At 53.4% G+C, this 26426-nt stretch overlaps 1 protein-coding gene across 3 annotated transcripts; it reads right to left on the bottom strand.

The window, feature by feature from the left end:
* Positions 1-303: 303 nt before the first annotated feature.
* Positions 304-24908, bottom strand: SLC45A3 (solute carrier family 45 member 3). 3 transcript variants are annotated; one of them, XM_032710805.1, is made up of 5 exons: positions 24885-24908; positions 7100-7515; positions 6021-6851; positions 3643-3908; positions 304-1069 (listed from the first exon to the last, which is right to left on the bottom strand). In XM_032710805.1, exons 2-5 carry the CDS (start codon positions 7245-7247, stop codon positions 602-604), a joined length of 1713 nt encoding a protein of 570 aa, XP_032566696.1. In that variant the 5' UTR covers positions 7248-7515; positions 24885-24908; the 3' UTR covers positions 304-601. The 3 variants fall into 3 exon arrangements, with proteins under 3 accessions (XP_032566696.1, XP_032566694.1, XP_032566695.1); XM_032710803.1 differs by lacking the exon at positions 24885-24908 and adding an exon at positions 24349-24477; XM_032710804.1 differs by lacking the exon at positions 24885-24908 and adding an exon at positions 10003-10769.
* Positions 24909-26426: the final 1518 nt, after the last annotated feature.

A 26426-nucleotide genomic window follows, 5' to 3' on the forward strand; every position in this document is an offset into this window, starting at 1 on the left:
GAGCCGAGGTGGGGAAGGACAGAAGTGTTTGTGCACCCAAGTGCACCCCCTTGGCTCCTTGGCCAAACCTTCACCACCTATCTGTTTTGGTTTTCTTCCCCCAAGGAAATCTCCTCCCACTGTCCCATTTGCCCAAGTATTGCTCAAGAATTTGGGTAAAACTACAACAAGCAGGGGGAGAAGGATACAGCTGTGAGCTGAGAACAGGAGGGGCAATGATTTATCCCCTCCTTGGACCCAACTGCTGCTCCTGCTCACAGACACGACCCTGGTCACAGACACGACCCTGGTCACAGACACGACCCGTTATTAGAGGGAAAGTCCAGTTCCTTCCTCTCCCTGCCACAACCCCTTTGGTGCTGCCTGTGCCGTGCTCCCTTTTGATAAAGGCACCTCTGGAAAGCACTGCTGGCCCCAAGCACAATGCCCTGATGGCTCATATTTACACCTGAGATTAGCCCCGTCCTGCCCCCGGCCCCAGAACCACCCCCGGGGCCGCAGCGACAGCTCGGGGACGGCGGGTGCCACACGAGGCTCCCCACGAGTGGCCGTGTGGGCACACACCCCCCCCTCATCTCACCACGTGCAGGGCCCCCCCACGTCACACAGAGTACTTGGCCATGTCGCTCTTGTCAAAGACGACTTTGGTGGCGAAGTAAATGGCGACCAGGCCGAAGCCGGCGGCCGACACCATGTAGGCCGTGACCGACTGCGTGAACTGCACGATGGAGCCCATGAAGAGGGAGGGCACGACCTGAGAGAGCAGGAAGGCGCTGTCCAGGATGGCCAGGTCCAGGCAGATCCCCCTGCCGGGGGCCGCCGGGTCCGGCTCCCCCACCATCATCATGAGCGAGACGTCGCAGGAGGAGCTGACGCAGAGAGCGGAGCTGGGGGCAGCAGGAGGGGAGGAAGGGGAGGAGGAGGAAGAGGAGGAGGAGAAGAGGCTCCCAGCATGGCCATTCTGGTAAGGCAGCTTCTGGCTGGGGAGGAGGCCTTTAGAGAAGGCTGATTTCTTGTCCAGTAGAGCTGCGTCTTCCTCCTCTTTGCTCTTGTATTTATGCAAAAACACCTACGGAGAGGAAGGAGGCACGTGAGCATGGAGCGAGGTTGGGGGGCAGAGGGACCCTGGGTTTTGGGCAGGGCAGCAAAACCAGTGTGGCTCTGTGTGTTGTTGGGGTGGGGAGTGCCAGCCTGAGCCTGGCCCACAAGAGGTGGCCTCCAGGAGCCAGGATGGCTTTTTCCGACTGGCACAGGGTTCAAAGCAGCCCTGACTCACTGGGGGAACCCGGCCAAGTGGGGCCCTGGCTGTGCTGAAGCTCTGGGGCTCAGCAGGCTGCTGCAGCCCAAAGCCAGCCTGGGCTCTACCTGGGGACAATTTGTGCTGGTTGTCACCTCCTCAGTGGGTGCCAAGGGGATCTGGGCTCACCCCATATCTGAAGCAGGGCAGGAGTGAAGGGTCAGAGTCCACTCTGGAATATCACACAGCCACACAGCCCACTCCAGTGCAAACAGGAGTGTTTGTAGAGTGGGTGGCTGGGAGCCCAAACCCTTCCTGCACAAGAGCCCAGAGGGCAGATGATCAACCTAGAGCCCTGGATGAGTGGCCAGTCTCATCTGGGACACTTCAAAGTGACACCAGCTGGGATGGCACAGTGCTGGGAACTCAGGGAAGGGCTCTTTTCTCAGCTCTGCAACAAACCTCGGAGCTGAAGAGTTGCTTCATCTGCCTACCCTGAGCCTCCTCACTCCAGCTGGAAGAGGGGGGTGGTGGGGAAGCAAAATCTTTTTCTTCTGGCCCTTTTTTGCCTGGCTCTGCTCAAGCTGTGAGATCTCTGGGGCAGGGCTGGCTCCAGAGCATTCACACAGAGGATTTGGATGGAAAAGCTCTCCACGTTAACACCAACAAACCATGGGCAGTCATGTACAGGCAGGGAAAATGCTGCTTTCAAGCTCCAGAGTATTTGCAATTATGCACAACCCCTGGTCTGCAGGGGGTAGGGCAGATAACCAAGGACATGTCAATCCATTATCTGCATGGAGATTGAACAAACAAAGCAAATAAAACAGAAAAAAAGAGCACCTGTTTGGGATCAGAGAGCTGTACCCGCTGCAGGCTCAGAGGGGAACTATCCTCCCTTGTGCAAGAGGGACCTGGACATGGATCAAGAGGAGGGAACTGGTGCAGGATGTGGGCACCCCAGCTCTGCTGCAGGTCATCCCAAAGCTCTCAGCTGCTTTGGCACACTTAAAATGCATCAATATGGGCTGTCAGTTATCTTTCTGGAGTCTAAAAATCCTCCCACGTGCCTCCCATTGCCATCAAACTTCAAAGCAACTCCAAACCCAGCACAGGAAGGGCATTGTGTGAGCCAAACCAGGAAGTCCCTCATTTTCTTGGTTTCTGTACTGATCCAGGCTAAGAACTTCAGGGATATGAGTTTTGGGAGGTGTATCTGAATATCTGGTGAGGAGAATTAATTTACATCTAGAGAAAATTACTTAAACATAGAGGAATGGGCTTAGTGAGAACTTGGCTTTCAAAGCACCCCAAACCAAAATGCTGACAGACTTCAACAGTGGGGAAAAAAAGAACAGAAATGGGGAAGATGGAGGATTTCCTGAAAAAGGCTTTTTAGGGACTTCTTGTGGGGTCTACCAGCCCAAAGGAGTGGGTAAAGGAAGGAGGAACTTCCAGGGATGACAGCAGAGAGACCAGCCCCAGCTGTGCCCCTCACTCATTGTACTCCCAGTGTTTCCCTGTCGAGCCTTTGGCAAACAGTGGGGCATGTGGCCTTCCCATTCCCAGCCTGTGGAGTTTGGGTTTCATTCCACTGATAATTCATCCATGGGAGATCCCAGCCAAGCTGAAGCTTTTGCAAAGCTGAACGTTCCCTCATCCCCTCCTTACTGCCCGGTGCTGGGATGGGTTGGTCCCGAGGATTTGTTCAATGTGAACATCTGGATGCCTGTGGTAACAACTCCTACTTATTCCACTGCCCAGCCAACCCCTGCTGCTGGGATGAAAGAGCTGCTCTCAAACCACAAATTAATTCTGCATTTGCAGCACAAGAGAAACTCCTATTAATCCAGTGTGCAACTCAGGAACCTCCTAGGACTGCTCCACAAGGATAGCATCTGTGGGACAGGGTTACGGGCTTTTGTGTTGGTGTCACAAGTTTCACAAGGTTGATTTTTCTTGGAGCTGAGGGAATGGGAAGACCCTCAGTTTTCATTTTACTGATCTTGGTGCTCTGGACAAAAGCTGGAAAGCAGGACCTCTAAGGGCTGAAAATTCTTGGGTTTTGTAGCACCTCAGGCTGGCAGAGCTGCAGAGATGTGACTTGGCTGAGGAATGTACACAGGGATAGCTAACCTGAACCAGTTTCCCTGAAAATATGCAGGACACAGAGGAACAGGGAACACCCCTTTTCATACATCCATCCTGGCTAATTCCTGCCATCTTGCCCACTCCTCACTTTTTAAAAATGGACAATGCTTGTGGTGAGCAGGGGATCCCTAAGGAGGGAGACGCCGAACTCTCATCTCCATTTCAGATGAATCTTCAGAGAAGACACAGCCTGGGGACAGGCAGGAAACCTTTGGCTACTGGCCACAGGTGGCCGTGCCGAGGCAGATCCCTACCTGTTTGTCGTGGTGGTAGAGGGATGCCAGGGTGTAGGGCAGGATCTGGAGCGCGGAGAAGGTGAAGCCCGTGAGGGCCGCGGAGATGGTGACGACGGTGACGCTGTGGGAGAGGCACATGACGAAGGCGGCCCCGGGGAAGAACACCACGCTGGCCAGGTACACTGCCCGGGTCCCAAACTGCTTCACCAGCCGGTCCATGATTGTCGAGAAGAAGATGGAGGTGATGCACTGCAGGAAGAGGCCCAAGCTGCCCATCCGCACACCTGCGGGCAAGCAGAGGGGGTGAGAGGCACTACCCGGGCTTCACCTTGGGAAATCACAGAATCACAGAATCAGCTGGGCTGGAAGGGACCTCTGAGATCATCAAGTCCAATCCTTGGTCCAACCCTGCTGTGGTTCCCAGCCTATGGCACTGATGCCACATCCAGTCTCATCTTAAAAACCTCCAGGGATGGAGAATCCACCACTTCCCTGGGCAGCCCATTCCAAAGGCTGATCACCCTCTCTGGAAAGCAATTCTTTCTAATGTCCAACCTAAACCTCCCCTGGCACAGCTTCAGACCGAGCCCTCTTGTCTTGCTGATGGTTGCCTGGGAAAAGAGACCAACCCCCCCTGGCTCCCCCCTCCTGTCAGGGAGTTGCAGAGAGTGAAGAGGTCTCCCCTGAGCCTCCTCTTCTCCAGGCTGAACAGCCCCAGCTCCCTCAGCCTCTCCTCACAGCACTTGTGCTCCAGTCCCTTCTTCAGCCTCGTTGCTCTTCTCTGGACCTGCTCCAGCACCTCAATGTCCTTCCTGAACTGAGGGGCCCAGAGCTGGACACAGCACTCCAGGGGTGGCCTCACCAGCGCTGAGTCCAGGGGAAGAATCACTTCCTTGGACCTGTTGGCCACACTGTTCCTGATACAGGCCAGAATGCCATTGGCCTTCTTGGCCACCTGGGCACACTGCTGGTTCATGTTCAGCTTCCTGTCAAATCCTTCCCTCTCCTTCAGTTCCAAGCTCCAAACAGTCCACACACAGCGTGGCACAGCCACAAACAGCCTGACAACTGTGTGGCTGGGGCAGGAAGCAGAGCAGCATCACCTCGTAAATCCCAGCCTGCCCCCTCCACCAGCCCTGCTCCCAGGCACCCCGGGCTGACTGAAGGGAATCCAAATGCCAGAGGGGAATCCAAATGCCACTCTTGTCTTTGGAAGTCATTGTTTGCACCTTCCTGCTCTTGCCCCAGGATGTGTCACCTGCTCGCGAACCAGGATCTGTTCTCACCTGATGCCAAAAGCCAGCAGCAGAACAAAAGGAACAAGGAATTGTGCTCAAGCCAAAGCAAAGTATAGAACATCCACTAAACCACTGCAGTATCCGGTAGCAATCCCGGACCTTACCCTCTGCAAAGATCTATCAGATTTCAGGGAATTAAAACCATTAACTCTTTGGAGCAAGGATCATTACTCAGCACGTGTTTCTATGACAGCCAGCACAATGCAGTGCTGACCTGCTGGGAGCTAAACGGTGCAAGTGTTAAATAATAATTAAGCTCCCGGTAAGTTAAACAGACACCCAAGCACAAAGAGGCAGTGTGCTTGCGGAGGGCAAGATATACAGCTGCAGGAGGAGGGCCAGGAAGGTGCCTCCCAGAATAAAAGATTTGGATTAGGGAGAGGAAAAGGAGGGTTAGGCAGCCAGTCAAGGCCCTGGCACAACACAGCAACCAAAACTGGACAGGAGGAACCCCAGTGAGCAGGTAACGTGCTGCTGGGAGCTGTGTCCTGGGATGAGGACGTGGCAGCTCCAGGCTTGTGGTCGGCACTGAAGCACTGGAGAGAGGGCTGAGAGAGAACTGGGGGAGCTGCTTGAGGGCTCCCCAGATACAGCTGTGAGATGGGAATCTCATAGTAGCTGGGAAGGAAGATGCAGCAAATCCCACCTCACTCCTACAGAGCATGTCCTGGCTTTCCAACCCCGGCTCTCCTAGGGATGGGGAGCACCATTCCCACCCGTTTAAAAAGGAGGGAAGAGCAGTGAAAGGACCTGGCAGCAGCAACCACAGCTTGCAGGCAGAGCCAGATCCATCCTGTTCAGTGCACAACCTGCCAGACCGTTCTGCCACTTAACAATCCAGCCCCAGGCCAGGGCTGCCCTGCCAGATCTGACTCTGCGCTGGGAAGCTCAGAGAACAAGGAGGTGTTTCCCAATTTGGCCCCCCCCGTGCCACGCTCTGGGGGCCACGGGACAATGGTTTTTTCCTGCAGAAAGTCACGTTTCCCGTAACATTTTTTTTTTTTTTTGCATTAGTAGCAGAGCTGAGCTCCCACGGAACACTCCTGTCCGGGGGGAGAACGGGCGCCGCAGCCTCAGAGCAGCCGGTTCCCTCCTCACCTTCATCGTAGTGCCGCCTGGCATCCGTGCCCGGCTTGGCCCTGGGCACGCCGTGGTACAGCCCTTCCCCGACAAAGTCGGTGTAGAACAGCATGAACGTCATGAGGGCCATCCAGCTGCAGAGCTCGGCCACGAAGAGGCGGCGGATGACGCGGGGGATGCGGCAGTAGAGGCCGTGCAGCCGCGGCACCAGCGAGCACAGGTTCCTCAGGGCCTGCAGCGCCCGCCTGGCCTGCAGCAGGCAGGAGCCCCGGGACAGCTGGCAGGGGCAGCGGGCAGGGGAGGGCTTCGGGGACGCGTCCTTCGGGGCCGGGCCATCCAGAGCGTCCCCCTGGGCGGCCGCCTCCTCCGTCACGAAGAGCGTGGCCAGCACGCAGCCGAGGAAGATGACGGCGAGGAGGCTGAAGAGGCAGGTCTCCTGCCCTCCCAGGTAGGGGGCCAGGAAGCTGCCCCCCCAGTCGATGGCTGGCAGCAGGTACCCGATGCAGCCCCCCAGGCTGATCATGAAGGCGTACATGGAGAAGGCCTGGCGGCAGTTGTCCAGCTCCTGGAAGAGGTCGGAGAGCAGGGCCTCCAGGGGAGTGAAGCACACCTGGCCGCAGAAATCCAGCAGCCCGATGCCCAGGATGAGGAAGGCGATCTCCAGGGGGCGAGGGTTGAGGGCAAACAGGCTGGCCAGGCTGCTGGCGTGGGGGATCACGAAGAGGCTCAGCAGGACTCCCAGGCAAAGCATCCAGATGAAAGGTCTCCTCCGGCCGTAGCTGCTGTGCCAGTGGTCGCTGGCAGATCCGATCAGAGGGACAAAAACCAAGCCAAGGACTGGTCCTATCCCTGGAAAAGAGAAAGAGGTGGTATTAAGAAGACAGATCTGGAGGACACTGGTTTGTACATGCTCTACAAAGCCTGGGATGTTTCAAGAACTTGGGAGGCTTCACTGGCTCACAGCCCCCTCCTCCAAACACGAGGCTGCCCTTGATAGAAGAGTAGCCCTGCGACCACCAGGCCTGTATTCATTCACCCCTGCCCTCCAGGCTCAAAGGGCAAACGAGCACCTCGAAGAGGAGATAAAAGCTGCCTACCCAAAACCATGGTCATGAACTTCTCCTCCACGCCCACCTCCAGCAGCAGCGGTGGCACGTAGGTGATCCCTGCAGCCAGGCACACCTCCAGCCCGAAGGTCAGCGAGTTGACCAGCAGCAGCTGGGTCCTGCGGCTCTGGAAGAACATGCTGCCCCCACAGCCCCCCGAGCCACACTGCCCTGACCCCTCACTGGCACAGGGCTGTGTCCATCTGGCGGCAGCACTGCCAGGGATGCCCCTGGAGCTCCCCTTCCCGGGTTGCTGGATAGATGCTGCTTCCCATTTTTAGGAATGGTGGCTGAACTGTCTTTTCCTCTTCCTCTTATTGCAAGACGTGGCCCCAGCAGTGTCGAGTCCAGGCGTGGGCAGGCAGGGATCCCACTCCAGGCTTCCCCTGCTGCTCACATGCTGTGGGCTGTGAGAAGAGAGAGGTTATTAGACACAGCAGGGTCGAGGGCTGAAACCAGGTATCACAGACACCTCATCCCTGAAAGGGACAGTCCCCATCCCCACGGGCTTGCAGGCATGGGAGGATCTGGGACAGAGGCAGGGTTAAAGGACACAAACCACACTGGTGCCAGGTTTCTCTCCAAGGGTTTGTGACAGGTGAGACACACCTGTCAGACATGGTTTGGGAAAATCCAATCCTGCCTTCGGGCTAAGGGAGGTCTAATGACCTCTCAGTGTCCTGTCCAGCCTCGTCTTAGAGCTGGCCAGTTGTAGCAGAGAGACAAAGGATTTGGGATCCCCTCTCCCAGTGAAATCAATTAAGGGCCCCCTCTGAGGATCAGGGCTGCAGGCACTTCCCTGCAGCCACACAGGGTCATCTCCAGAGACCCACACCCCTGCCTAATGACCAGGACATCTCCTGTGCTGCTCCACAGCCTCCCAGGGAAGCAGTTTCACCCAAATCCCATCTCCAGCCCCTGAGACGGGGCACAGAGAACAGATGGTGCCTCCATGGAGTTTCACAAACAAACCTGACCCACTTTAGCCTCATCTAACAGTGAATGGCAATTACCTTACTCATTAGACTGAGTCATTTATTTGCCCTGTAACGTGCTCCCTCTCTCCAGCTTCTTCAGAGGGGAGAGGCCACCAGACCAGGACAGGGGCTGAGCAGGAGGCAGCAGATGCCTCTCAGTAACCTGTTATGAGCCCGTCACTGTGTCAGTCCCAAAGGAAAGGAATCCTCCAGGGTTACCAACACCCAGCCCACCAAACTGCTGCTTTGCTAACAGCACCTCGGGAAGGTGGCCTGTGGTTATTCTGGGAAAGGCAGAACGGGTTAGCAAGACATTAAGCTCCTTCACAAACACTAATTTAGGAGTAAAACAATTTGTTGCCTCATTCTCAGGGTTGATGTGCCCTGACTTCTCACCCCTAAGGGAGAGGGACAGACCTGGCAGAGCTGGAAGTGCTGCTCGTCAGAGGGATGAGCAGAATGCAGGAGATGGTTGGATTTGACGATCTTAAAGGTTTTCTCCAGCCTTGACAATTCCACAATTCCAGGTGCGAACACCTTGAACCAGCTGGACCATGGCCCTTCCACAGCTACACTGGACAGGGATCAAACTCCACATTATCACCCAATGGGGTGCTAATTAGTGACCCCTGACTTCACAGAGCACGTGTTTGACCCCCATCACTGCACAGATGTTAAGAGTCAGGTACAGATGGGACAGTTTCTGTGACTTTTCTTTCTTCCCCTCAACCAGATAACCCACGGGGGGGTGTGTGACTGGGTGAAGCTGCCAGTGTGGGGATGAGGTTTAGGCATCATTCTGCCTCCTGCTGCTGCAGAGGAGAGGCACCACTCCAGAGCTCAGGAGTTGTCAGGCTGCCAGTTACATGCAATAAGTACCAATTATTTTCCTTCTGGGATCCTTCACCTTCCCCCTCCACGCGCTCACCGAGACCTCAACTGTCACAGAACATCCCTCCTTTTAACAACTGTGAACATTTAAGCTACTTGCCCAAGGTCAAATAGCAAACAGAGAGGGAACAGCACCGGTTTTTTCCTTTAATCACCAGAGATGGCTTCAAAGGAACCCTCAGCCATGCTGAGCATCACTTCAGTGCTCTGGGTCTGCAAGGAAGGGATGGGGGCAGCGACCACCTTGCTCAGATGTGGGTTAGACACAGGATGTCTCGGCTGGGATGGGTGCCCAGCTGGCTCACAGCCCTGGGGGAGGAATTTAAGCTGCAGCCCTACAGCTCCAGCAGCACAAGCCTGGGTGCTGCTCACTGGAGGAAGCAGAGTCACAAGGCAAAATTAACTGAGCCACCATCACTCCAGGTTAGACCTCAAAGGGAAGTGTAACGGTCACTGTCTGCTCTAGTCTGGGGTCTGGAGAGCTTAGAGAGGGGGATTTATCTCGAGAGAAACCCCAAACATCAGGTAAAAGATGTCTCTCACACACACAGGGATTAAAAATGATTTTCTTCCCTTTTACCACTGTGACATCCCAAGCACTGAGGAGGCAGCAGGAATCTGTCCATCCCCACTGCCTGAGAACTTCAGTTTGGAGGCAAAGGCTGAATTTCTTAGCAGGAGGTAGGAAAAGACCCATCTCTCTTCCCCCTCCACACCCTCAAAGGGCTCTAATGAGAAGATAAATCCCAGTGTACCCAGAAGCAGCACCAGCCAGAGATGAGAAGTTGTCAACAGCAACCCAGTCATAGATACAGTAGCAGCAGATGATGAATTCTCTGTTTACACTGCATTTTGTCCCAATACCTAGGAATTACTTCTTAATTCTGTTCACAGGATACACAGACACGGATTGGCTCAGCTGGAAAGAAATGCCAGTGCAGACAAGGAAAATCCCCTGAACTGCTGATCTGTGAGGACAGGGGATGGAAAAGGAAGATTTGGGAGGCTCACAGAGCCAGGACTCACCTCCTCCCCACGGTGGCAGGTGATCCCTGCAGCGCCCAGCCCGGGAACTGCAGCATTCAGGAAAAGCTACTTAAGTAGTTTGCAGGCAAGGAGAGGTGGAACCGAGCTGGGACAGACACAGCTTTGGTTTCAGGGCCCTCCCTGCCTGCTGATAACAGGTGTGTTCTCAGCACCAAACCACTCCTGCGCCCGGGCCCCTCACCCAGAGCAAACACAGCCTGCCAGCACCACCCCTGAGAACCCCCAGCTCGCTCAGTGCTGCCCCAAACCTGCCCAGACACAAAGCCCAGCTCTGGGCTCACACCTGAGCTTGGCCCAAAGCCCCGTCTCGGTATTAAAACCTTCCCTCACTGATCTGCTGTTTCACAACACCCAGCAGAGATTTAGGACGTGGCATTATTATTATTTTCTTTCTAATGCCAGCAAGATGTTCCCCACAGCTTTGCAGGTAACAGTCTGGCTCTAAGTAACAGTCCCAGCTGCAAGGCACTTCCCTTAATCCACTCATCTAATCCCTTCCAGGACAATTTATCCCATGGAATATGCGGGAGGACTGGTTTGGCTTTGGGGCTCTGTAGCTTTGCCCTGGTGTGGAAGGAGTCAGGCAAAACCTTCTCCCAGGTGAGCTGGCAGCACTTTGTCCATCCCAGTGGGATTTGGCATCTCAGGGAGACCTTTCACAGCCAGATGTGGGGTGTCTGATCCACACTGACAGCAGGCACTTCTTGCCCTTTGGCCTCAGTTTCCCCAAACTTCTACAACAGGGACAGTGTTTGTCCTTCCAGTGCCAAGCACACCTTGGCAAGGACAACAGCCAGCCCTCCAAAAGGGACACAGGAGCCCTTCTGGGGAAGGTTTCCTGCACACAGAAGCAGAAGGGAGCCACATGTGGGGCTTTCCCACAGCTGCTCTCCGAGCTGTCGTGCCATGGGGACATCAGCTGCTGTTTATGCTCTTGCTCTGCTCTTCCTTTCCCTCCCCAGGGAAAATTAAACATCTTCAAGACCAGGGGTTTTGTTTTACTTTTCAGCTTGCAAACCAAACTTTTCCTTTCCTTTCTCTGCAGAGAAACAACAGATCAACTCCCAGAGGCTGGTTCACCTGGCAGCCAGGTAGGAGGGCGGGTCTGGGGGCAGGAGCAGAGCAGAGCATTGCTGGACAAAGGCAGGAGAGGGCTCCCTGTCACCCACGGGGACAGCAGTGGCAACCAAAAAAGAACCAAACCAGAAAGGACTGCACCCCTTGGAGCCTTGGCCTCTCCTGCCCAAGCACTCAGGAGCACAGGGAAGAAGGCAGGCAGGCAACTCACCCAGCAGCACCCACAGGGAGTGAGGATGAGGAGCAGGGATGAAGCCAGGGAGAGCAGCTTCCCAAGAGACTGTTTCTCTAAAGGCAGGGGGGCACAGACTGGATTCTCACATTTCCCCTACTCTGTTCACTCACTACAGAAAGAGTTTTGACAAACACCTCCCTGTGCTTGATGTGGCAGCCAGAGAACCCCAGAAACCAGGGATTGTGAGTGGGAGAGAAGCACAGACACACATGGAAACAGGACTGGATGTCCTGGTGATGGCAGAGGCACGGACTCCCTGCCATGGAACAACACCATCACCAGTTCAAGTTCACTTCCCACTTCCTCTGTGTGCCCTCACTCATGAACTCAGGATCACATCTCCTGCTTTGAGGAGAAACAAACCCCAAGACACCTGGAGAAGGTGGATAATGTGCAGGGCACACATGGACACACATAAGCAATGACTTCTTGCAGTCCCTCCTCCCCCCAGTCTCCTCAAATCTTTCCAACCTGGGATCTTACAAGTCATCCCTTCTCATTAGTGCTTGGAATGAAGATTGAGGGAGGAACATTTTCCAAAAATAAAATTTGGGTGTATTTACGTGGCAGAGGAAAAACTCATTTATTCCTAGAAGAATCCATATCCTGCTACTCCATAATCCTTCCAGTCTCTCACATGGGTGCAAAAAGGAACAAGAAATTATATTAAATGTGGTTACAGGCTTTGATTTATGCCAGTCATGCACCTGCTCAGTAGTTCAACAAACAACCCCAGCAGTGAGCAGACAACAGAGATTTAGAGCCAAGGTGAGGGTGGGGAGACCCTGGCACAGGTTGCCCAGAGAAGCTGTGGCTGCTCCTGGATCCCTGGAAGTGTCCAAGGCCGGGTTGGACAGGGCTTGGAGCAACCTGGGCTGGTGGAAGGTGTCCCTGCCCGTGGCAGGAGATGGAACAAGATGAGATTTAAGGTCCCTTCCAACCCAAACCATTTGATGATTCTATTATCAACTATTTTTGACCTGTCAGGGCTGTCTTATACAGAAAATAAATTGCCCCACGAAAGCCTTTGCCTTGGGAAAGGAAAAGCTCAGGCAGGGGCTGCTCCTGTTCAGCAGTTCCCAGGTGACATGGATGGATCCTCACCTTCCCTTCCCATGGCACAAACCCATTCCCAAGAGGTAGCAGAGAGAGAGGGGAGGGCAGAGGGCCCTGCAAGCCACTGGGTTTCCATTCCTAACCCCAAAATCACATTTCCAACCGTCCGAGGGGCTCTTTACGAACGTTATTAATTCCCCGCTCCCTGGAAGCCCTCTGGAAGAAAGGATGGGAGAGAGCACAAGGGGGAGTGCTCAGGGAAGGGCTGTTCATGCAGTGCCAGAGCCTTTCACAGCTATCAGTGTCCATTCAGGGCCGCTGAATGTAAAATCCACCATGGAGAATAGCTCTGGCAGGGCCGGGCGGGATGCAATGGAAAACTCACCTGACCTCTCCTGACCCTCTCCCCTTCCCCCTCCCCTCCCAAATCTCCTTGACCCTCATTCACAGTGTGGGGAGAAGGGAGTGGTCATAAAGCAGGGATGGGAGAACGGGCATTTATTTAGTCTCTGAATTAACTCTGCGTTTCCTTTGAGCTCCATTATACCAGCCCGGCTTAGGGGAAGAGCAGCAGCGGGTGGAAATCCCCCCAGAGGAGAACAACAGGGCAGACCTGGGCACCCCAGTCCATTTGAAATGCCCTCCCCCACCCCACAGGGCAGTGTCCAGCAGCCAGGATATATTAATCCAGGACAAATGGGAGATGCTACAGGGGAGGGGGGGGTTCCCAGTGACAGCTCCGACTCCTGCACGGTTTGGTTCAAAGGGAGATGCTTGAATTTGTCCCAACTGGGGGTTGGTTCTTTCCTGCACCCACAGCAGGATCATCCTGCTCTCAGGGCTGTCCAAAAGCCAGAACTGCTCAGAACCTTTTGTACTCCCTGCACTCCTGAGGCACAGACAGATCCCTGTCCTGCTCGCTGCCATCTCCATGTGGGAACTGAGAGCACAGAGAGGATGCTCTCCAGGGTCTGTCCCCCTTCCCCTTCACACCTCTGGTATCCCACGTGCCAACAGCTCTAGGGATGCTTTATCCTCACCCCACAACACAAATATCACACAGACAGCAGAGCAGCCCCAGACTCCAACAACCTCCTGTCCCACAACCTGCTTCTTCCTCTGGCAGAGGAATTGCACCTGCCAGGAGGTTTCTCCCAGCCTTTGGCTGCCTTAGCTCCTGTGCCTGACTGTTTGACCGCAGGAAAGATACAGCAGCAAAGAGTGACCAGTTCCAGCAAGTCCTTCTCCTCCTCCTCCTCCCCTCCCGTTACAAACAGGAACCGCCTGTCTGAGTAACGGGGTCACTGACTCAGTGGAGGCCACACTGACATTTTCGGAGCTCTCAGAGGGACAGACATGAGCCCAGAGCCCACAGTGGTGCCAGAGGGTGTCATTAACTTCCCTGTGCTTGGCAGGCAGCAGCACCAGGCTTCAGCCTGCCTGGGAGATCCATGGGAGGAGCATGGACAACGATGGGGCACAGATTAGAGCTGGGCACCCAGATTTCTGCAGCAAGCAAGGTCCAAGGCTGACAGGCTGACCCTCACCTTGCTGGTCTGTAGCTCAGCCCTATTTCCATCACAGACACCCCAGAAGAACTGCACTGGAGGGCTCAGTTCAGCTCTGACGTGGGGAAGGACCGAGTGCCCCAATAAACATCCCACTGCAGAGGGATCTCCAGACTGGGCTGGAGGAACCACAACGGGACTTGTGCCTGGCACACAGGGTGGTCTCCCAGCGTTTTACCTGCTCAGGGCTGGCACCTCCTCACCACACTCCACTGAGCACCCAGAGGCCTCACAAACTCCCAAACACACACAATGCACCCGCCCCGACAGCCTCGCTCCCTCCGGTCACGCCTTCCTGAGCCGGCGTCAGGTCTGCTGCAAACGGCTCAGGACCTCCAGACAAGGTTGGCTGGCTCTCCATTAGAGCCACAGCTTTGTTTGGCTGCTGCACGACCCAAGCTCTCGCTTTTATTCACGAGAGGAGCCCCCGTTTTGGAGCGGGAGGGGAAATGAGAGGATCTGCTTCTGCTTTTCACTGGAGCTCGTTTCTGGCGTTTCAATACCGTGCCCATCACCCCCGGCATTTGATCCAGATCAACCTCTCCCCCACCCCGGCCTTTCTTCTCCGTTTATTATTTTTAGCAGAAGAATAAAAATGTAAATTGAACTGGAAAGGGGGGAAAAAAAAAAAAATAAATAAGCCCCCTCCAGGTGCCCCCTTCTCCCCGGCGTGGTAACGGGCACAGATTATATCCGGCACCACATGACCAGGGCCTGTATTTATATGTCAGCATGTAAAACCCACCCTGCTGAGCTGCCTTTTCTCTGCCTGGGGCTGGGGGCTTCTGCTCCTCGTCTCGTCAAACAGCCCCACAAAGGGGATTAAGGAGAGCCCCTCAGCCCCGCAGAGTAATCCATCAAATTATCCCTTGTTGGCGTTGCTGTCCTCTTCAGGGGGAAAAAAAAAAAAAAAAGAGCCCTCCAAAGGCTTTTAAAGGCACTGAAATTACACTTGAGCCTGAAACACTCCACCCAGCTGCCGTAGCCCACAGCACAATGGGCTGGTTGTAAAGGGAATACCGGGAAGTGAGGAGCAAGGAAAAAAAGAGGGGGATGCTGTTAAAAAGGGCAGCGGCCTCCCCAGGGCTGAAACTCCAACAGGTGGTTCTGACTCCCCCCATTCCCTGGATCCTGTGGCACAGACAGCCCAATAACACCAGCTGCATGTCCCAGTTACTCACCCTTCCCTGCAGAGGTGGGATCTGGGGCTCTGGGATGGGTTGGCTGTGCCCAGAGGGACCCCCGGGCACATCCTCAGCAGAGATGAGGCTTGCAAAGGTCAGCAGTGGTGGAGGAGCATCCAAACCTCTCCAGCCAGGGAATCCTGCTGGAGTCTGGCAGTGCCACAGACCACAGGCTGCAGCACTGTCACCCCATGTACCTACACTGTCCCCAGAGCCCTGAGACTGGACAGTCCTTCCAAACCCCTGCAGAACACCCACCACACGCAGCAGGAACATCCAAGGCTCAGGGCACCCTCACCAGTGTCCCCACAGGCAAAGCCAAGCCAAAGGCAGGAGCACACTCACCAAAATCCTGTGAATACCTGCCTGGAATCTGCAATTCCTTCCACTGCAGATCCCTAAATTGCACAGGAACTTTTGTGCTGGTTGTCACCACCTCATTTTGAGGTACGAAGTCCTCTGTCCACCAGCCCTGCCTGAGCAAGCACATGGGATTTCACAGGTTTGCACTGCTGGAATCCTTAGGGAATAACGATCACCAGGAGTGAAACAGGGAAAGCAGATCATAAAGTACTTATTTACCCCGACAACCTGGAACTGGCAAAGGGAAGAGCAAACTAGTGCTGGTGGAAGGATGTCAGGGCACACAGAGAACACACACATGGGGCACCTCAGCACTGAAAGCACTGACACAGAACTTCTGAGTTCTCATCACTAGTGATGAGTGAAAGAAGAATTATTTCCCCATCTGTAACAGAGAAGAGATGAGGAGGCAGAAGCCCTTATTGCTTTACTGTGTCCACTTTGTACTGCCTGTCCACAGGGCTGGGAAAACGGGAAGTGAAACTGGAACTTGTTGTTTCCAGCTAAAGCACAGGGGCTGTGTAATGGGACATCTGACCCCTCAGCAAGACACAGCCAACTTCAGCTCCTCCTGCTCCAGCACACCATGGCTCCAAGGCAGCTCCAGGACTTCTTTCCCACAGCTTCATCATTCCCAGCTTTATCTGGAAAGCTGTGACAGTCATGGGGCCAGCAGAGTCTCAGGACTGGCCTTGGGGTGGAGAGGACAGCCCTGATGTATGAGAGGTCAGAGCGAAGGCCACGGGTGGCACAGACCCCTGAGACTGTAAATCCAGCCCCTCACCCATGGATGAGGCAGGAGCAACCCAGGAACAAACTGCTGAGCCCTGGGAGGGCTGGAGGGGTGCTCATTCCCCCAAACTGTACCCCCACAGGCTGCTAAAGCAGCAGTGAGGGGGCTGACAAATTTAAGCCCAGTCTGAGCTGCTATCACCCAACACTGACAACTCTGAGCTTCCCTCTTTCACCAGAACAGTTTGTGCCTTAGGAAAAAGGAAGGAGAGCAACCCAATCTCCACACAGAGAGCACCAGGCACACACTTACACAGCCCCTTTTGCTTCAAATTTTGGGAGCGTGACCTCGTGCTCCTCCTCAAAGGACGCACTTTGAGTCCTGGACACACACAGAACTAATGGGCTCTTTTGTAATCACATGGTAGTTAGTCCATTTTTTCATGGTGATTTTCTGGTCTGCAATCCCAGTTATTTGTGTCCCTGCTCCAGAAGTTTGATGCTGACATATCTCTCAGCAGAGCCCTCTGACCTCCGCTGGCAGGTCGGTGGGTTTTTCTCCCTCTCTGTTTTCTGTCTGTAAAACCAGGTCATGGCTTTGAACGAGACAAAGAGCCTTTGGCAGCGTGAGGAACAGCCCCGAGAGGCAGCTGTGAGTGCAGAACCCCCATCAGTCACATCAGCCCCTCCTGGGCACCCTGGGCTTTGCCCAGCACCGGGAACACTCGGAGCCAGCACAGGGATGGACGTGGGATGGGCACTGCCCCACGGTGGGAGGGTGCAAAGGGGGAGGGAACGAAGCAAAACTCTTTAAAAATGCTAAACTGGGAGTTGCTGTAAGGGGTGGTTGTCCCAGTCACCCTCCACTTCCACCCTTCCAGTCGCCCCTCTGGCCAGAGGTGGGTTTATGCCACAATTCCAGGAACCTTCATGTTTCCATCCCAGACACTCCCAAATAACTGCACTGGAGGGCTCAGTTCAGTAGGGAAGGACTGAATGTCCCAATAAACACCCCATAGCTGAGCTCAGCTGCAGAGGGATCTCCACACTGGGCTGGAGGAATCACAGCAGGATTCATGCCAGGCACACAGGGTGGCCTCACAGAGTTTTACCTGCTCAGGACTGGCATCTCCTCACCACACTCCATTAAACACACAGAAGCCTCACAAACTCCAAAACACACCCAGCCAGCCCCCTCTGCCAAAGGGACAGGTGCACAGGGAACAACAGGAATTTTCCCTGGTTCTCTAAGGGCACAGTCCACGGATCAAAGTCACCAGAACAGCAATTTTCACGTGCCTGGGGCAGCAAAAGCTGCTCAAACTCTGCCTTTCTCCCTGCACCCGACTCCTCCGGGTTAATGAGGGCCCTCAGATCACTGCTGGAGCACAGAGAGCCTTTTCCTTATCACCACAGACCAGCCACGGGGCCTGGGTCTGAAAACGTGGGGTTCTATGATTTTATTCCTGCCCGAAATTGTCTGGATAATTGCAAAGATAAGAAGCAATCAGATTTTATTTTTTTAAGGCAGATAAGTTTCACCAGAAGGTCATTATGGGAAACTTAAAAAGCTTTTTTTTTTCTCCTTTCCTTGTTCTGACTATCAGTTTAACGTGTCACGGACTCAGAGCACGCAGGGGTTTAATATTCCCACAAAATACAGCAGCATGGAATACCTGGAAGGGGAGTTTTCCACCTTTCAAAGAGCAAGGCTCAAAGCTGCCATTTCTACAGGAGGTGACCAGAGTGATGCATTTTTGCCACCCCACTCAGTCCCCACCCCGTGTCTCCTTACAAACAGGACCCTCACTTCTATTTTGAGCCCTGGAGAGAATATCAGCCCTAAATTATTAGCTTTTTAGTAACCAAGCGTGGAGTTCAGGTTCAAAGCTGCCTGGATTTTGCAGAGCCCTCTGAGCAGGGGTGCTCAGGGATTTTGTGGCACAGGTTTAAGCTGGTACAGAGCACAGACTGCATCTGTCAGGGAGGACAGGTAGGAAAGTGGTCTGGGGGCTGAAAAAGTCTCAGAGAAAGTCTGTTGTAACAGCAGAGGATAAATGAAAGTTTGTGTGTTGAAGACTTGAGTAGAGAGGCAGGATTTTCTCTCCACACAGGTCTCTCTCTCTCTTGCCATTATTTACTGGAGTAAAGTTCAGTGAGCTACAAATGAAGCAGAAAGACCTCTGATATTCCTGTAACATGCTCTGGGCTGCCTTGGGCAAACAGCCAGGGCACCTCGGGCAGGCACAGAGCTGGCTTTGCCCAGTAAGGGCTGGGAAAGGGCTTATCCCCAGCACTGTCCTGGGCCATCCTGGCTGTGCATCAGCATGTGCTGACTGGCCTTGGATGCAGGGTTTGGCCCAGGGACAGCCAGCATTCCCTGCTCTTGCCCAAAAGGCTCCTGCTCTGCTATCAGCATTGGCCACAGACAGTGATGAATGGGAGGATCTGGGGGCAGCACAAACGCAGACTGTTCGCAGGAATCAAAGCTGAAAGAGGCCCTGTTGAATCATCTTCCCCGGGGCTGCTGCAGGGCTGCTCCCAACAGCACATTCTCCAGTGATTTGGCCAGCCTGAATGGATGGGTCTCAAGCACTGAGGTTGCAAGAATTTCCCCTGAAACAATATCCATAGGCTAAAAGATTTAATAGCTGGGAAGCGTCCTTCCTTCCTTCCTTTCCTCCCTCCAGTTATCCCCCTGTGTTAATTCCTGTGCTCTCCTTTCCACATGCACGGTCAGACCCCTCCCCAGACGACGTTCAGCCACTCTCCCAAACCCAGCTTCAGTCAATTCTCATGAAAAGCCACCCTTCCAGGCCCATTAATTGCTCAGTCGGCCTTGGCTGTAGCACAGCAGCCTTTTGTTCCAGCGCTGCTCCAGCTGCTCCCACCGCCCCTCACACACAGGAATCGTTTGTCATAAACATTCCCAAACGCACCTCTGGAGTCCAACAGCAACAGTGGCTGCACAAAGCCCTCCCCTGTCACGCCACGAGCCAGTACCTGGTACCACAGCCTTGGAAGCCACTGTCATCTCCTTGTCCCTTTGTGCTCCATCTCTTTGTATTTATGAAGTGCCTCCCGCCACAGACCTACAAGGAAGCTCTCTCTCTTTCTCTCTCTCTCTCCCTCTCTCTGTGGCCACAACAATCCTTTATTCTCTTTGCACAGCTCTGAAGGGAGAATTTATTGGTTTACTCCAGAATCCAGAGCAAGGTAGCACAGTGATAACAGGGAGAGAACTAACAGGACATTCAGTGACAGCTCAGGTCTTGTGAGTGACCGACACTTCGGGTGCCCCCTCCCCAAAGTGATGTGGCACTACAGCCCTGGGCAGAGGGGAAAGAGAGCAGGAAAATGCCCTGGAACAGTGGCAGATGCTCAACATTCCCAGACAGGGCACTGCTGATGGAAAAGGGACAAAATCACCACCAGGGATCTCACTCACAGAGTCCAGCTAGTGTGGAGGGGTTTGGTGTCTGTGCAGAGCACAGAGAACTTCAAACCGAACCCAAGAGCCAGCTCTGCCCATTGCTCTTGAATTAGGAGCAGACAACTGGGAGGAGATGGCAAAATAGCACCAGAGTTGAGGTCTGATCACCACCTCAGTCTCTTTGATGCCCCGAGTCAGACCCCAGCAGGATTCACTCCTCCACCTGGTGATGAAAGTGTGATCCACGGATTTCATTGCATGCACCACTTCACCCAGAGCCTCAACCCATAAATCTGAGGCCAGATTTCGATGTTATCCACAACTATGTGCACATTATTCCCAAAAGTTGGCTCCAGCCTGCTCTGCAAGAACATTAATGTCTTTTGAGTGCTGACAACCTGCAAGGATTTGAGACACTGCACTCATCAGATTTGCATTTTTCTTGAAGTCCCAGCTCCTGGAGACAAACCACCACAGAGAACTTCAGCTCCTGCCCAAATGAAGGTGGAAAAAAAACCTGTTCCCTTGACTGAAGGGGAAAAACTTTACACCTCACAAACCAAGCCCAGCGCCCAGCGTTTTTTAAGCTTCTGTTTTCAAATAAACCTCATTATTTTGCCAGAGGCCATCCTTACACCTCCTGAGCCTTCCAAACCTGGCAATTCTGAGAATTCATCTGCAAGTCACCAGAAGCTGGTTCTGAAATCAGGGCTGATTTCATGTGTTGCTCAAACAAGGTTTCCCTGGATGTAAGGCAGGGCCAGGTCCTTGGGATCTGGACTAACAGCACTCTCTTTTAGGAGGAAGAAAATCGGTTCAGAGCTGCAAATCAAGCACCTGCTTATTGCTGTGTGTGTTCCAGTGCCTCCAGCCCCGAGACAAAGAAGCCATTGGAACCACATTCCTACATTACAGTCCCTTATTTTGCCAGACAATATTCACGGGGGTCTGTTTCTCCTCTTCTGCAGGCTGGCAGAATGTTAAGCAAATATTTTTGGACTGCAAGAGGAACTGACATTTTAGGATATGAAAACAAGGAGGAAGGGCACAAATTAGAGGACCTCCAAGGAACAGCGTGCACACAAACAACAATCATGAAATGGTGCCCTTGTAGTTCCACTCAGCTCTGTTTTCTGAACCAGCAACTCGATAGCTCGGAGGGTTGGACACATCAGCAGCTCCAAAACACAAGATCAGGCTCAGATTCTTCCAGCAGTGAGGAGCAACAGCAGCACAAGAAGGAGAACAGGTTTCAAGGGATAAATATCAACCCTAGTTGTAACCGACCAACACAAGCACTGGGACGTGGAGTTGTATAAATAATCCTTTCGTTTATTATTTTCCTATTGCTTTGTTTGTGGAGAGTGCAAGATTTGCTTTATGTTGTGCAGCCCATGTTTACAGACAGTCTGCCATGAGCTCACACGTTGCTCAACCACCTTGCAGAGACAGCTTTAAAATCCCCCCCTGCTTATTACAAGCAAGGATGAGGGTCTCCAACCCCTTTCTCAGCCGAGCCTGAGGGTTCCTGTTCTCCCATGGACAGTTTTGGTGCCTGATATTAAGCATTCAGAACTCGAGTCAGCGCTGAGAGTTGCTGACAGGCTGCTCACAAGCCTCTCATGACTCCCTTGCTCCACTCCCAGCCTCGACCATGGGTTCAGCTGCACGGCTGAGGGATCACAAGACTTCCCAGGTTGGCTGTCTGGGTTGGGTTTATGAGGAATAGCTGTCCTGACTGCCCCCACCTCCTGCAGGAGCCACAGCACACCATCACATGATGGAATTATTTGCAATAGAAGTGAGTGGAGGAGATTCACCAGACAAAACTCTTCTGGGTTTCAGTGTCTCCATCCCACTTGTCTCTCACTGCTCAAGGCTTTACCCCTTTCAATACCTGCTCTCCCTGACCACTGCCTGCAGCTCCTTTCTCTTCTACTCCCTCTGAGCCTTGAATCCATCACAAACTTTCACCCAATGGTCAAGAGTTTGGCTTTGATGTTGCCCCAGCCAAGACAAGGAGGCAGCAACGTGCACATTAAAGAAAACCTAAAACAGCTACCACAACAAGACACTCCTTGGGTGAACTGCTCCAAGGTAGAGAAAGGTGGAAGATAAACACAAACACCTTACTCACACCACTTAGAGCTGGTCTGAAAGGCCCTATGATCCCACTGTGACAGAAGTGGGATAAAATTCTGAAGGGAGTAAAGCCAGAGGAGGAAAAAAAGCCACGGAGAAAAAGAGAGACCATCAGCATATTATTTTGTAATGCCTGTTCTGTGTTTTTTCCTGTTATTTAAAAGCGGGCTCTGAGCACTGGCTCCAGCCTGGGATCAGACCTGACAGACTCACAGGCAGCTTGAATGAAACCAACTGCCAGAAGTGTCCACACAAACCCTGAAGTTCTTTGCCACATCCCCATCCACAGAACTGATGAAGGGAGGAGTCAGGGAGGCACCACAGGCACAACTTTCCAGGCTTTTTTTTGTCCACATAAAACCGTGGAAGCCAAAGTGGATTGGAAATATCACATATAAACACTGCTTTTACAGAACACCAAACTTTGTCTTCCTTTGCTTTTGCACATTCCTCAGGAGTCATTTGCAAACCCTCAGAGCTTCTTGTGGGTCCAACACGAGGGGCCCTGGGTTAAGATTTTCAGTGATGCAGGAGCTCTGCTCCCAGGTATTTCCAAAGAGGCTTTACATGTGAGGAGACCCACAGAGTTATGTTCCAAGAGCAGCTTTTGCCCCATCACTTCATCATACCATGGATTTGATGCTTTCAGGACCAGTTTTGTTGGTTCAGACTTTAAGCAAAGCTTCTACTTGCAGCTTTAGCACAAAACTGGGTAGTTAAGGTTATTTCTTTTTATTTTTAAGAGCGTGCAGCCCTAATGCCATCAGCCACAAGAGTCCAGCCATCACCCTAAGCTCCATATGGAGTTGAAGAGCAGAGATATGAAACTCAGGGAGAAAAAAAACCCAAGAGCACCCCCTTCCCCCCACCCCAACCCTGCCACTTGAGTGCTCCAGCGAGATAAACAGTTTGGGGAAAAGGTTACCAAGAGTTTATGCTAAACATCATTTCCCAGGAACTCTGGTGAAGATAAAGAGACCAAGGGTTGTATTTTTTAGCTCAGTGATCAGCCCAGTGATTTCAGCTTCTCCCACCCTGGACATAACATGGGTACATCCAGACACTGCTGACAAAAATCTGACTGTACACCTTAGGAATGCTGCTGCTGCTGCTGGAGTTTGTCTGGAGGACACTGAGGCATCTACTACCACCTTTCTACAGGGATGACAGCCTGTGAAACCACTGCTCTGTTCACAGGTGATGTTACTCTTATCCTTGGGCAGGTTCTGCACAAAACCAGGTGCTTTGGGCCTCCCAGAAACAACCTGATGTTGGGAAACACCGGGAGGCTCAGGCACTTTAATTGACACAACACTCAGAGATCCCTGCACAGGCCATGTCTGTAACAGGCTGCAGGGGAATATCCCACCAGCAGCCAGTGAGCAAAACCTCCCTGCAAGGAGAAGTTTCCTCCTAAATCCCAAGATCTGCTTATGCCCTGAAATACAGGGATTTATACCCCTCATAAAGCTCTCATTTAATTTGCTATTAATTCTGCAGGTTCTCATTATCCATATCAAATTTCTAATCCTTTTTTTTTTTTCCTTCCCCCCCCCCAAATCCCATAAGCCAAGAGCTCTTGGCTTCCACCGTGGCTTGGGTGGTAATAAGTTCCAGAGTTTTTTAGGCACCGCCTGGAATCCCAGAGCAGGGCTGGCAGTCTGGCTTTCCTGGCTCTGCCACTCCCCACGAGTGGAAGGGTAGAGGGATGGTGCCAAAAAGTCCAGAGGTAGCATCACATGTTTAAAAATGAAAAAAAAAAAAAAAAAAAAAAAAAAAGAAAGAAAGAAAATTGCAGGTGGGGCAAATAATAGAAAAGGTTTAAAGGCTGGTACACGTTTTTCAGGAGTGCCTGCATGACTTCAGTGCCCAGGTCATTTGGGTACTTTTGAAGTTCTTACTCATGTTCTATTTCTATAAATTTCGAGTTATCCTCATGTTACACGTACAAACACTGCTCCCTTGAACCACAGCTAGAACCAGAACAGCACCAGGGTGGGACAGGGTTGGAGCCTGAGCCCTTTCCCTGTGCTGCTCAGGAGTCTGACAGCTCTGGGGGAGGGGGACCAGCAAACCTTTTCCTGATACATTTCCCTTCCAATGTTTGTTGTTTTCTCTTTTAATCATAAGCATGAAAACCAAACACCTTGCCAAGTTTGGCCATCACCAGTGTAAGTATTAAGTTTATTCTAATGCCTTTCTCTTCCTCCTAAAGCTGCCATCCACAAGAAGACAAATTAGCCTTCTAGTTTATGTTTATCACAAACAACTAAGGAATGTTACCACCAAAATCTCAAGCCACGCCAAAGTCAGCAAACCCTGGAATATCACGCCAAAGTCAGTAATCTCTGGAATGCCCCCATTGTGACATTTAGGTACCACTGTTGAAGCATCAGCCTGCTCAAGCTCCCACTAGAGCTGGCGGGGAGAGACAGGTAACCTGGCAGCAAATCCAAACAGGAGCCTCCAACCACGTGTAAAGAAAACTTCCCTTTGCCCGGCGCTGCCTTCCTCGGATTCTGAGGATTCACTGACCTGTCCCTGCGAGTCTCCAGGATTTCTGGAAGTCACATCCCCGCTCAGCGATCCTTCAGCCCGCTCAGCGATCCTTCAGCCCGCTCAGCGATCCTTCAGCCCGCTCAGCGATCCTTCAGCCCGCTCAGCGATCCTTCAGCCCGCTCAGCGATCCTTCAGCCCGCTCAGCGATCCTTCAGCCCGCCCCGCTCGCCGCGGATGTCTCTGCAAGAATGAGAAGCGTGGAAAAAAAACTCGCGGCACACGCTGCTGTACCCGGGACCCCCCGCCCGCCCACAGCCCTACCTGCGGCCGCTCCTGCTCTGCCTCCCACCCGCAAGGGCTTTTTGTTTCCCTCCCCATCCCCCGCGGAGCCGGAGCGGCACCGCGGGAGCATCAGCGGGGTCCGAGCAGCGCCCGGTCCTGGGCTGCGAGTGCTGAGCCCCGGAGCCCCCCGGGACCTCCAGAGCCACCCAAAAGCCCCGGCAGCTCCCCCAGGAGCCGCTGCCGCTGCCCGACACGACCATCCCCGATCCCGGTCTTAGTGCCGGTCCTACCTCGGCGCTGCCCGCGGCTGAGCCGAGCCCAGCTCAGCGCCCGCGCCTCCGCCGCGGTTTAAATGGGCAGGTTGGGCCCGGCAGGGAGCATGCGCTGCCCGGGCCGAGCGGGGCCAAGGGGGGGGCCTCGGCCACCCCCGCAACGGCACCGCAACCCCGGTCCCAAATCCCCGCAGCCCCGGAGCCGGACCCTCCCCGCCGGGAGAGCAGCCCCGTTCCCCGGGAGAACAGCCCGGATCCTCGGAGCCCCGCAGGGTCCGCCAGGAGAGCAGCCTCGTTCCCCACACTCTGTTTCCCGCAGCCCCGGAGCCGGGAGAGCATCCCCCCGATCCCCGCATCCCTGCGGCCGAACCCGCAGCCGGCACAGCGGCCCCGCTCCTGGATCTCGGCCGGCGGAGCATCCCCGGAGCCCCGCACCCCCTTCCCCGCACCCCTGGCCGGGAGAACAGCCCCTCTCCTTCCAACACCGGGAGAACAGCCCCGCATTCCTTCCAACCCCGCTCCCCGCAGCCCCCGGAGCCCCGCACACCGTTCCCCATCAGCCGCTCCGTTCCACCCAAACAAAAAGTGGTTTCATTTCTTTAAACAAACAAACCAACCAACTAACCAACAAACAAACTTTTTTCTTAACCTTTTCCTTTTTCCCCTCTCCCTCCCGCTCCAGCGTTGACGGCAGCAGGAGTGGGTCTTTTGGTTTTGTTTGGGTTTACTAAGTGCTGTTCGTTGCTCGTAATTGCTTGGATTGTACGCAAACGGGTCCCCTGCTCTGGGAAGTTTGTGACCTGGCCCTGGACGTTACTCGTGGGAGGTGGCTGCTTAACTCACACGGCTGCGAGGAGAGACACAAAATATATACATTTATATATACACACTTGTACAGAGACATCTCGACGTTATAACAGCATCTAACTTGTCTGACAGATCCCTGAGCTGAGGAAAAATCAGTGTTCTATTCATCCATCCAGATGAGAACCCTTAGACAAAACAGCCTTTCCTAAACATCTGCAGCAACAAGTATCTTTTTTTTTCGTGTGTGTGTGTGTGTGTGTGTGAACAAAATGAGCAGAGGATAGGAAAAATGAGGCAAGAATGCAGTTGACAAAACCAGCTGTTCCTAAATGAATGTTTGCAAATGCTTGGGCCAGTTCTTCAGCTGAAGACTTCAAAAGTCGTCGAAAGACTTGGGCTGGTTTGTGCTATTTAAAGATTTGGCCCCTGGTTTTGCCATGAATTCATCCAGCTCTATTAGTTACAGGAGCATTACAAAAGATTAGTTATTTTTAATCTTCACAAGGTCCCTCCTTTGAGCAGCTTTGTACCTCTCAAGGTCAAAAATCCCATTTCCACGTCACATTTCAGCTTGGGTCAGCGGGATAGTTGGTGTTTTTACTGGGAGCAGCTGTTCCCTCCCAAAGTTTGCTGAAAGGACTCGCCCTGCACAGAAAAAGCAGAGGAGCACCTGCATTTGTTGTCACTTGAGCTGATGAGAACTCCCTCACTGGGGTGGCTGACGAGCAGAAATGACACTGCTGTTTCCTGAAA

Source organism: Chiroxiphia lanceolata, chromosome 25 (genome assembly GCF_009829145.1).
Source record: "Chiroxiphia lanceolata isolate bChiLan1 chromosome 25, bChiLan1.pri, whole genome shotgun sequence".
In the NCBI taxonomy this organism is placed as follows: Eukaryota; Metazoa; Chordata; class Aves; order Passeriformes; family Pipridae; genus Chiroxiphia; species Chiroxiphia lanceolata.

Bases quoted from the DNA above. Each gene is read 5' to 3' on its own strand.
- SLC45A3 (XM_032710805.1), bottom strand. From the start codon at position 7,247: ATGTTCTTCCAGAGCCGCAGGACCCAGCTGCTGCTGGTCAACTCGCTG. The intron at 6,852-7,099 runs GTAGGCAGCTTT...TCTCTTTTCCAG, and splicing joins GTTCATGACCATGGTTTTGG to GGATAGGACCAGTCCTTGGC. The intron at 1,070-3,642 runs GTAGGGATCTGC...TCCTCTCCGTAG, and splicing joins TCTACCACCACGACAAACAG to GTGTTTTTGCATAAATACAA.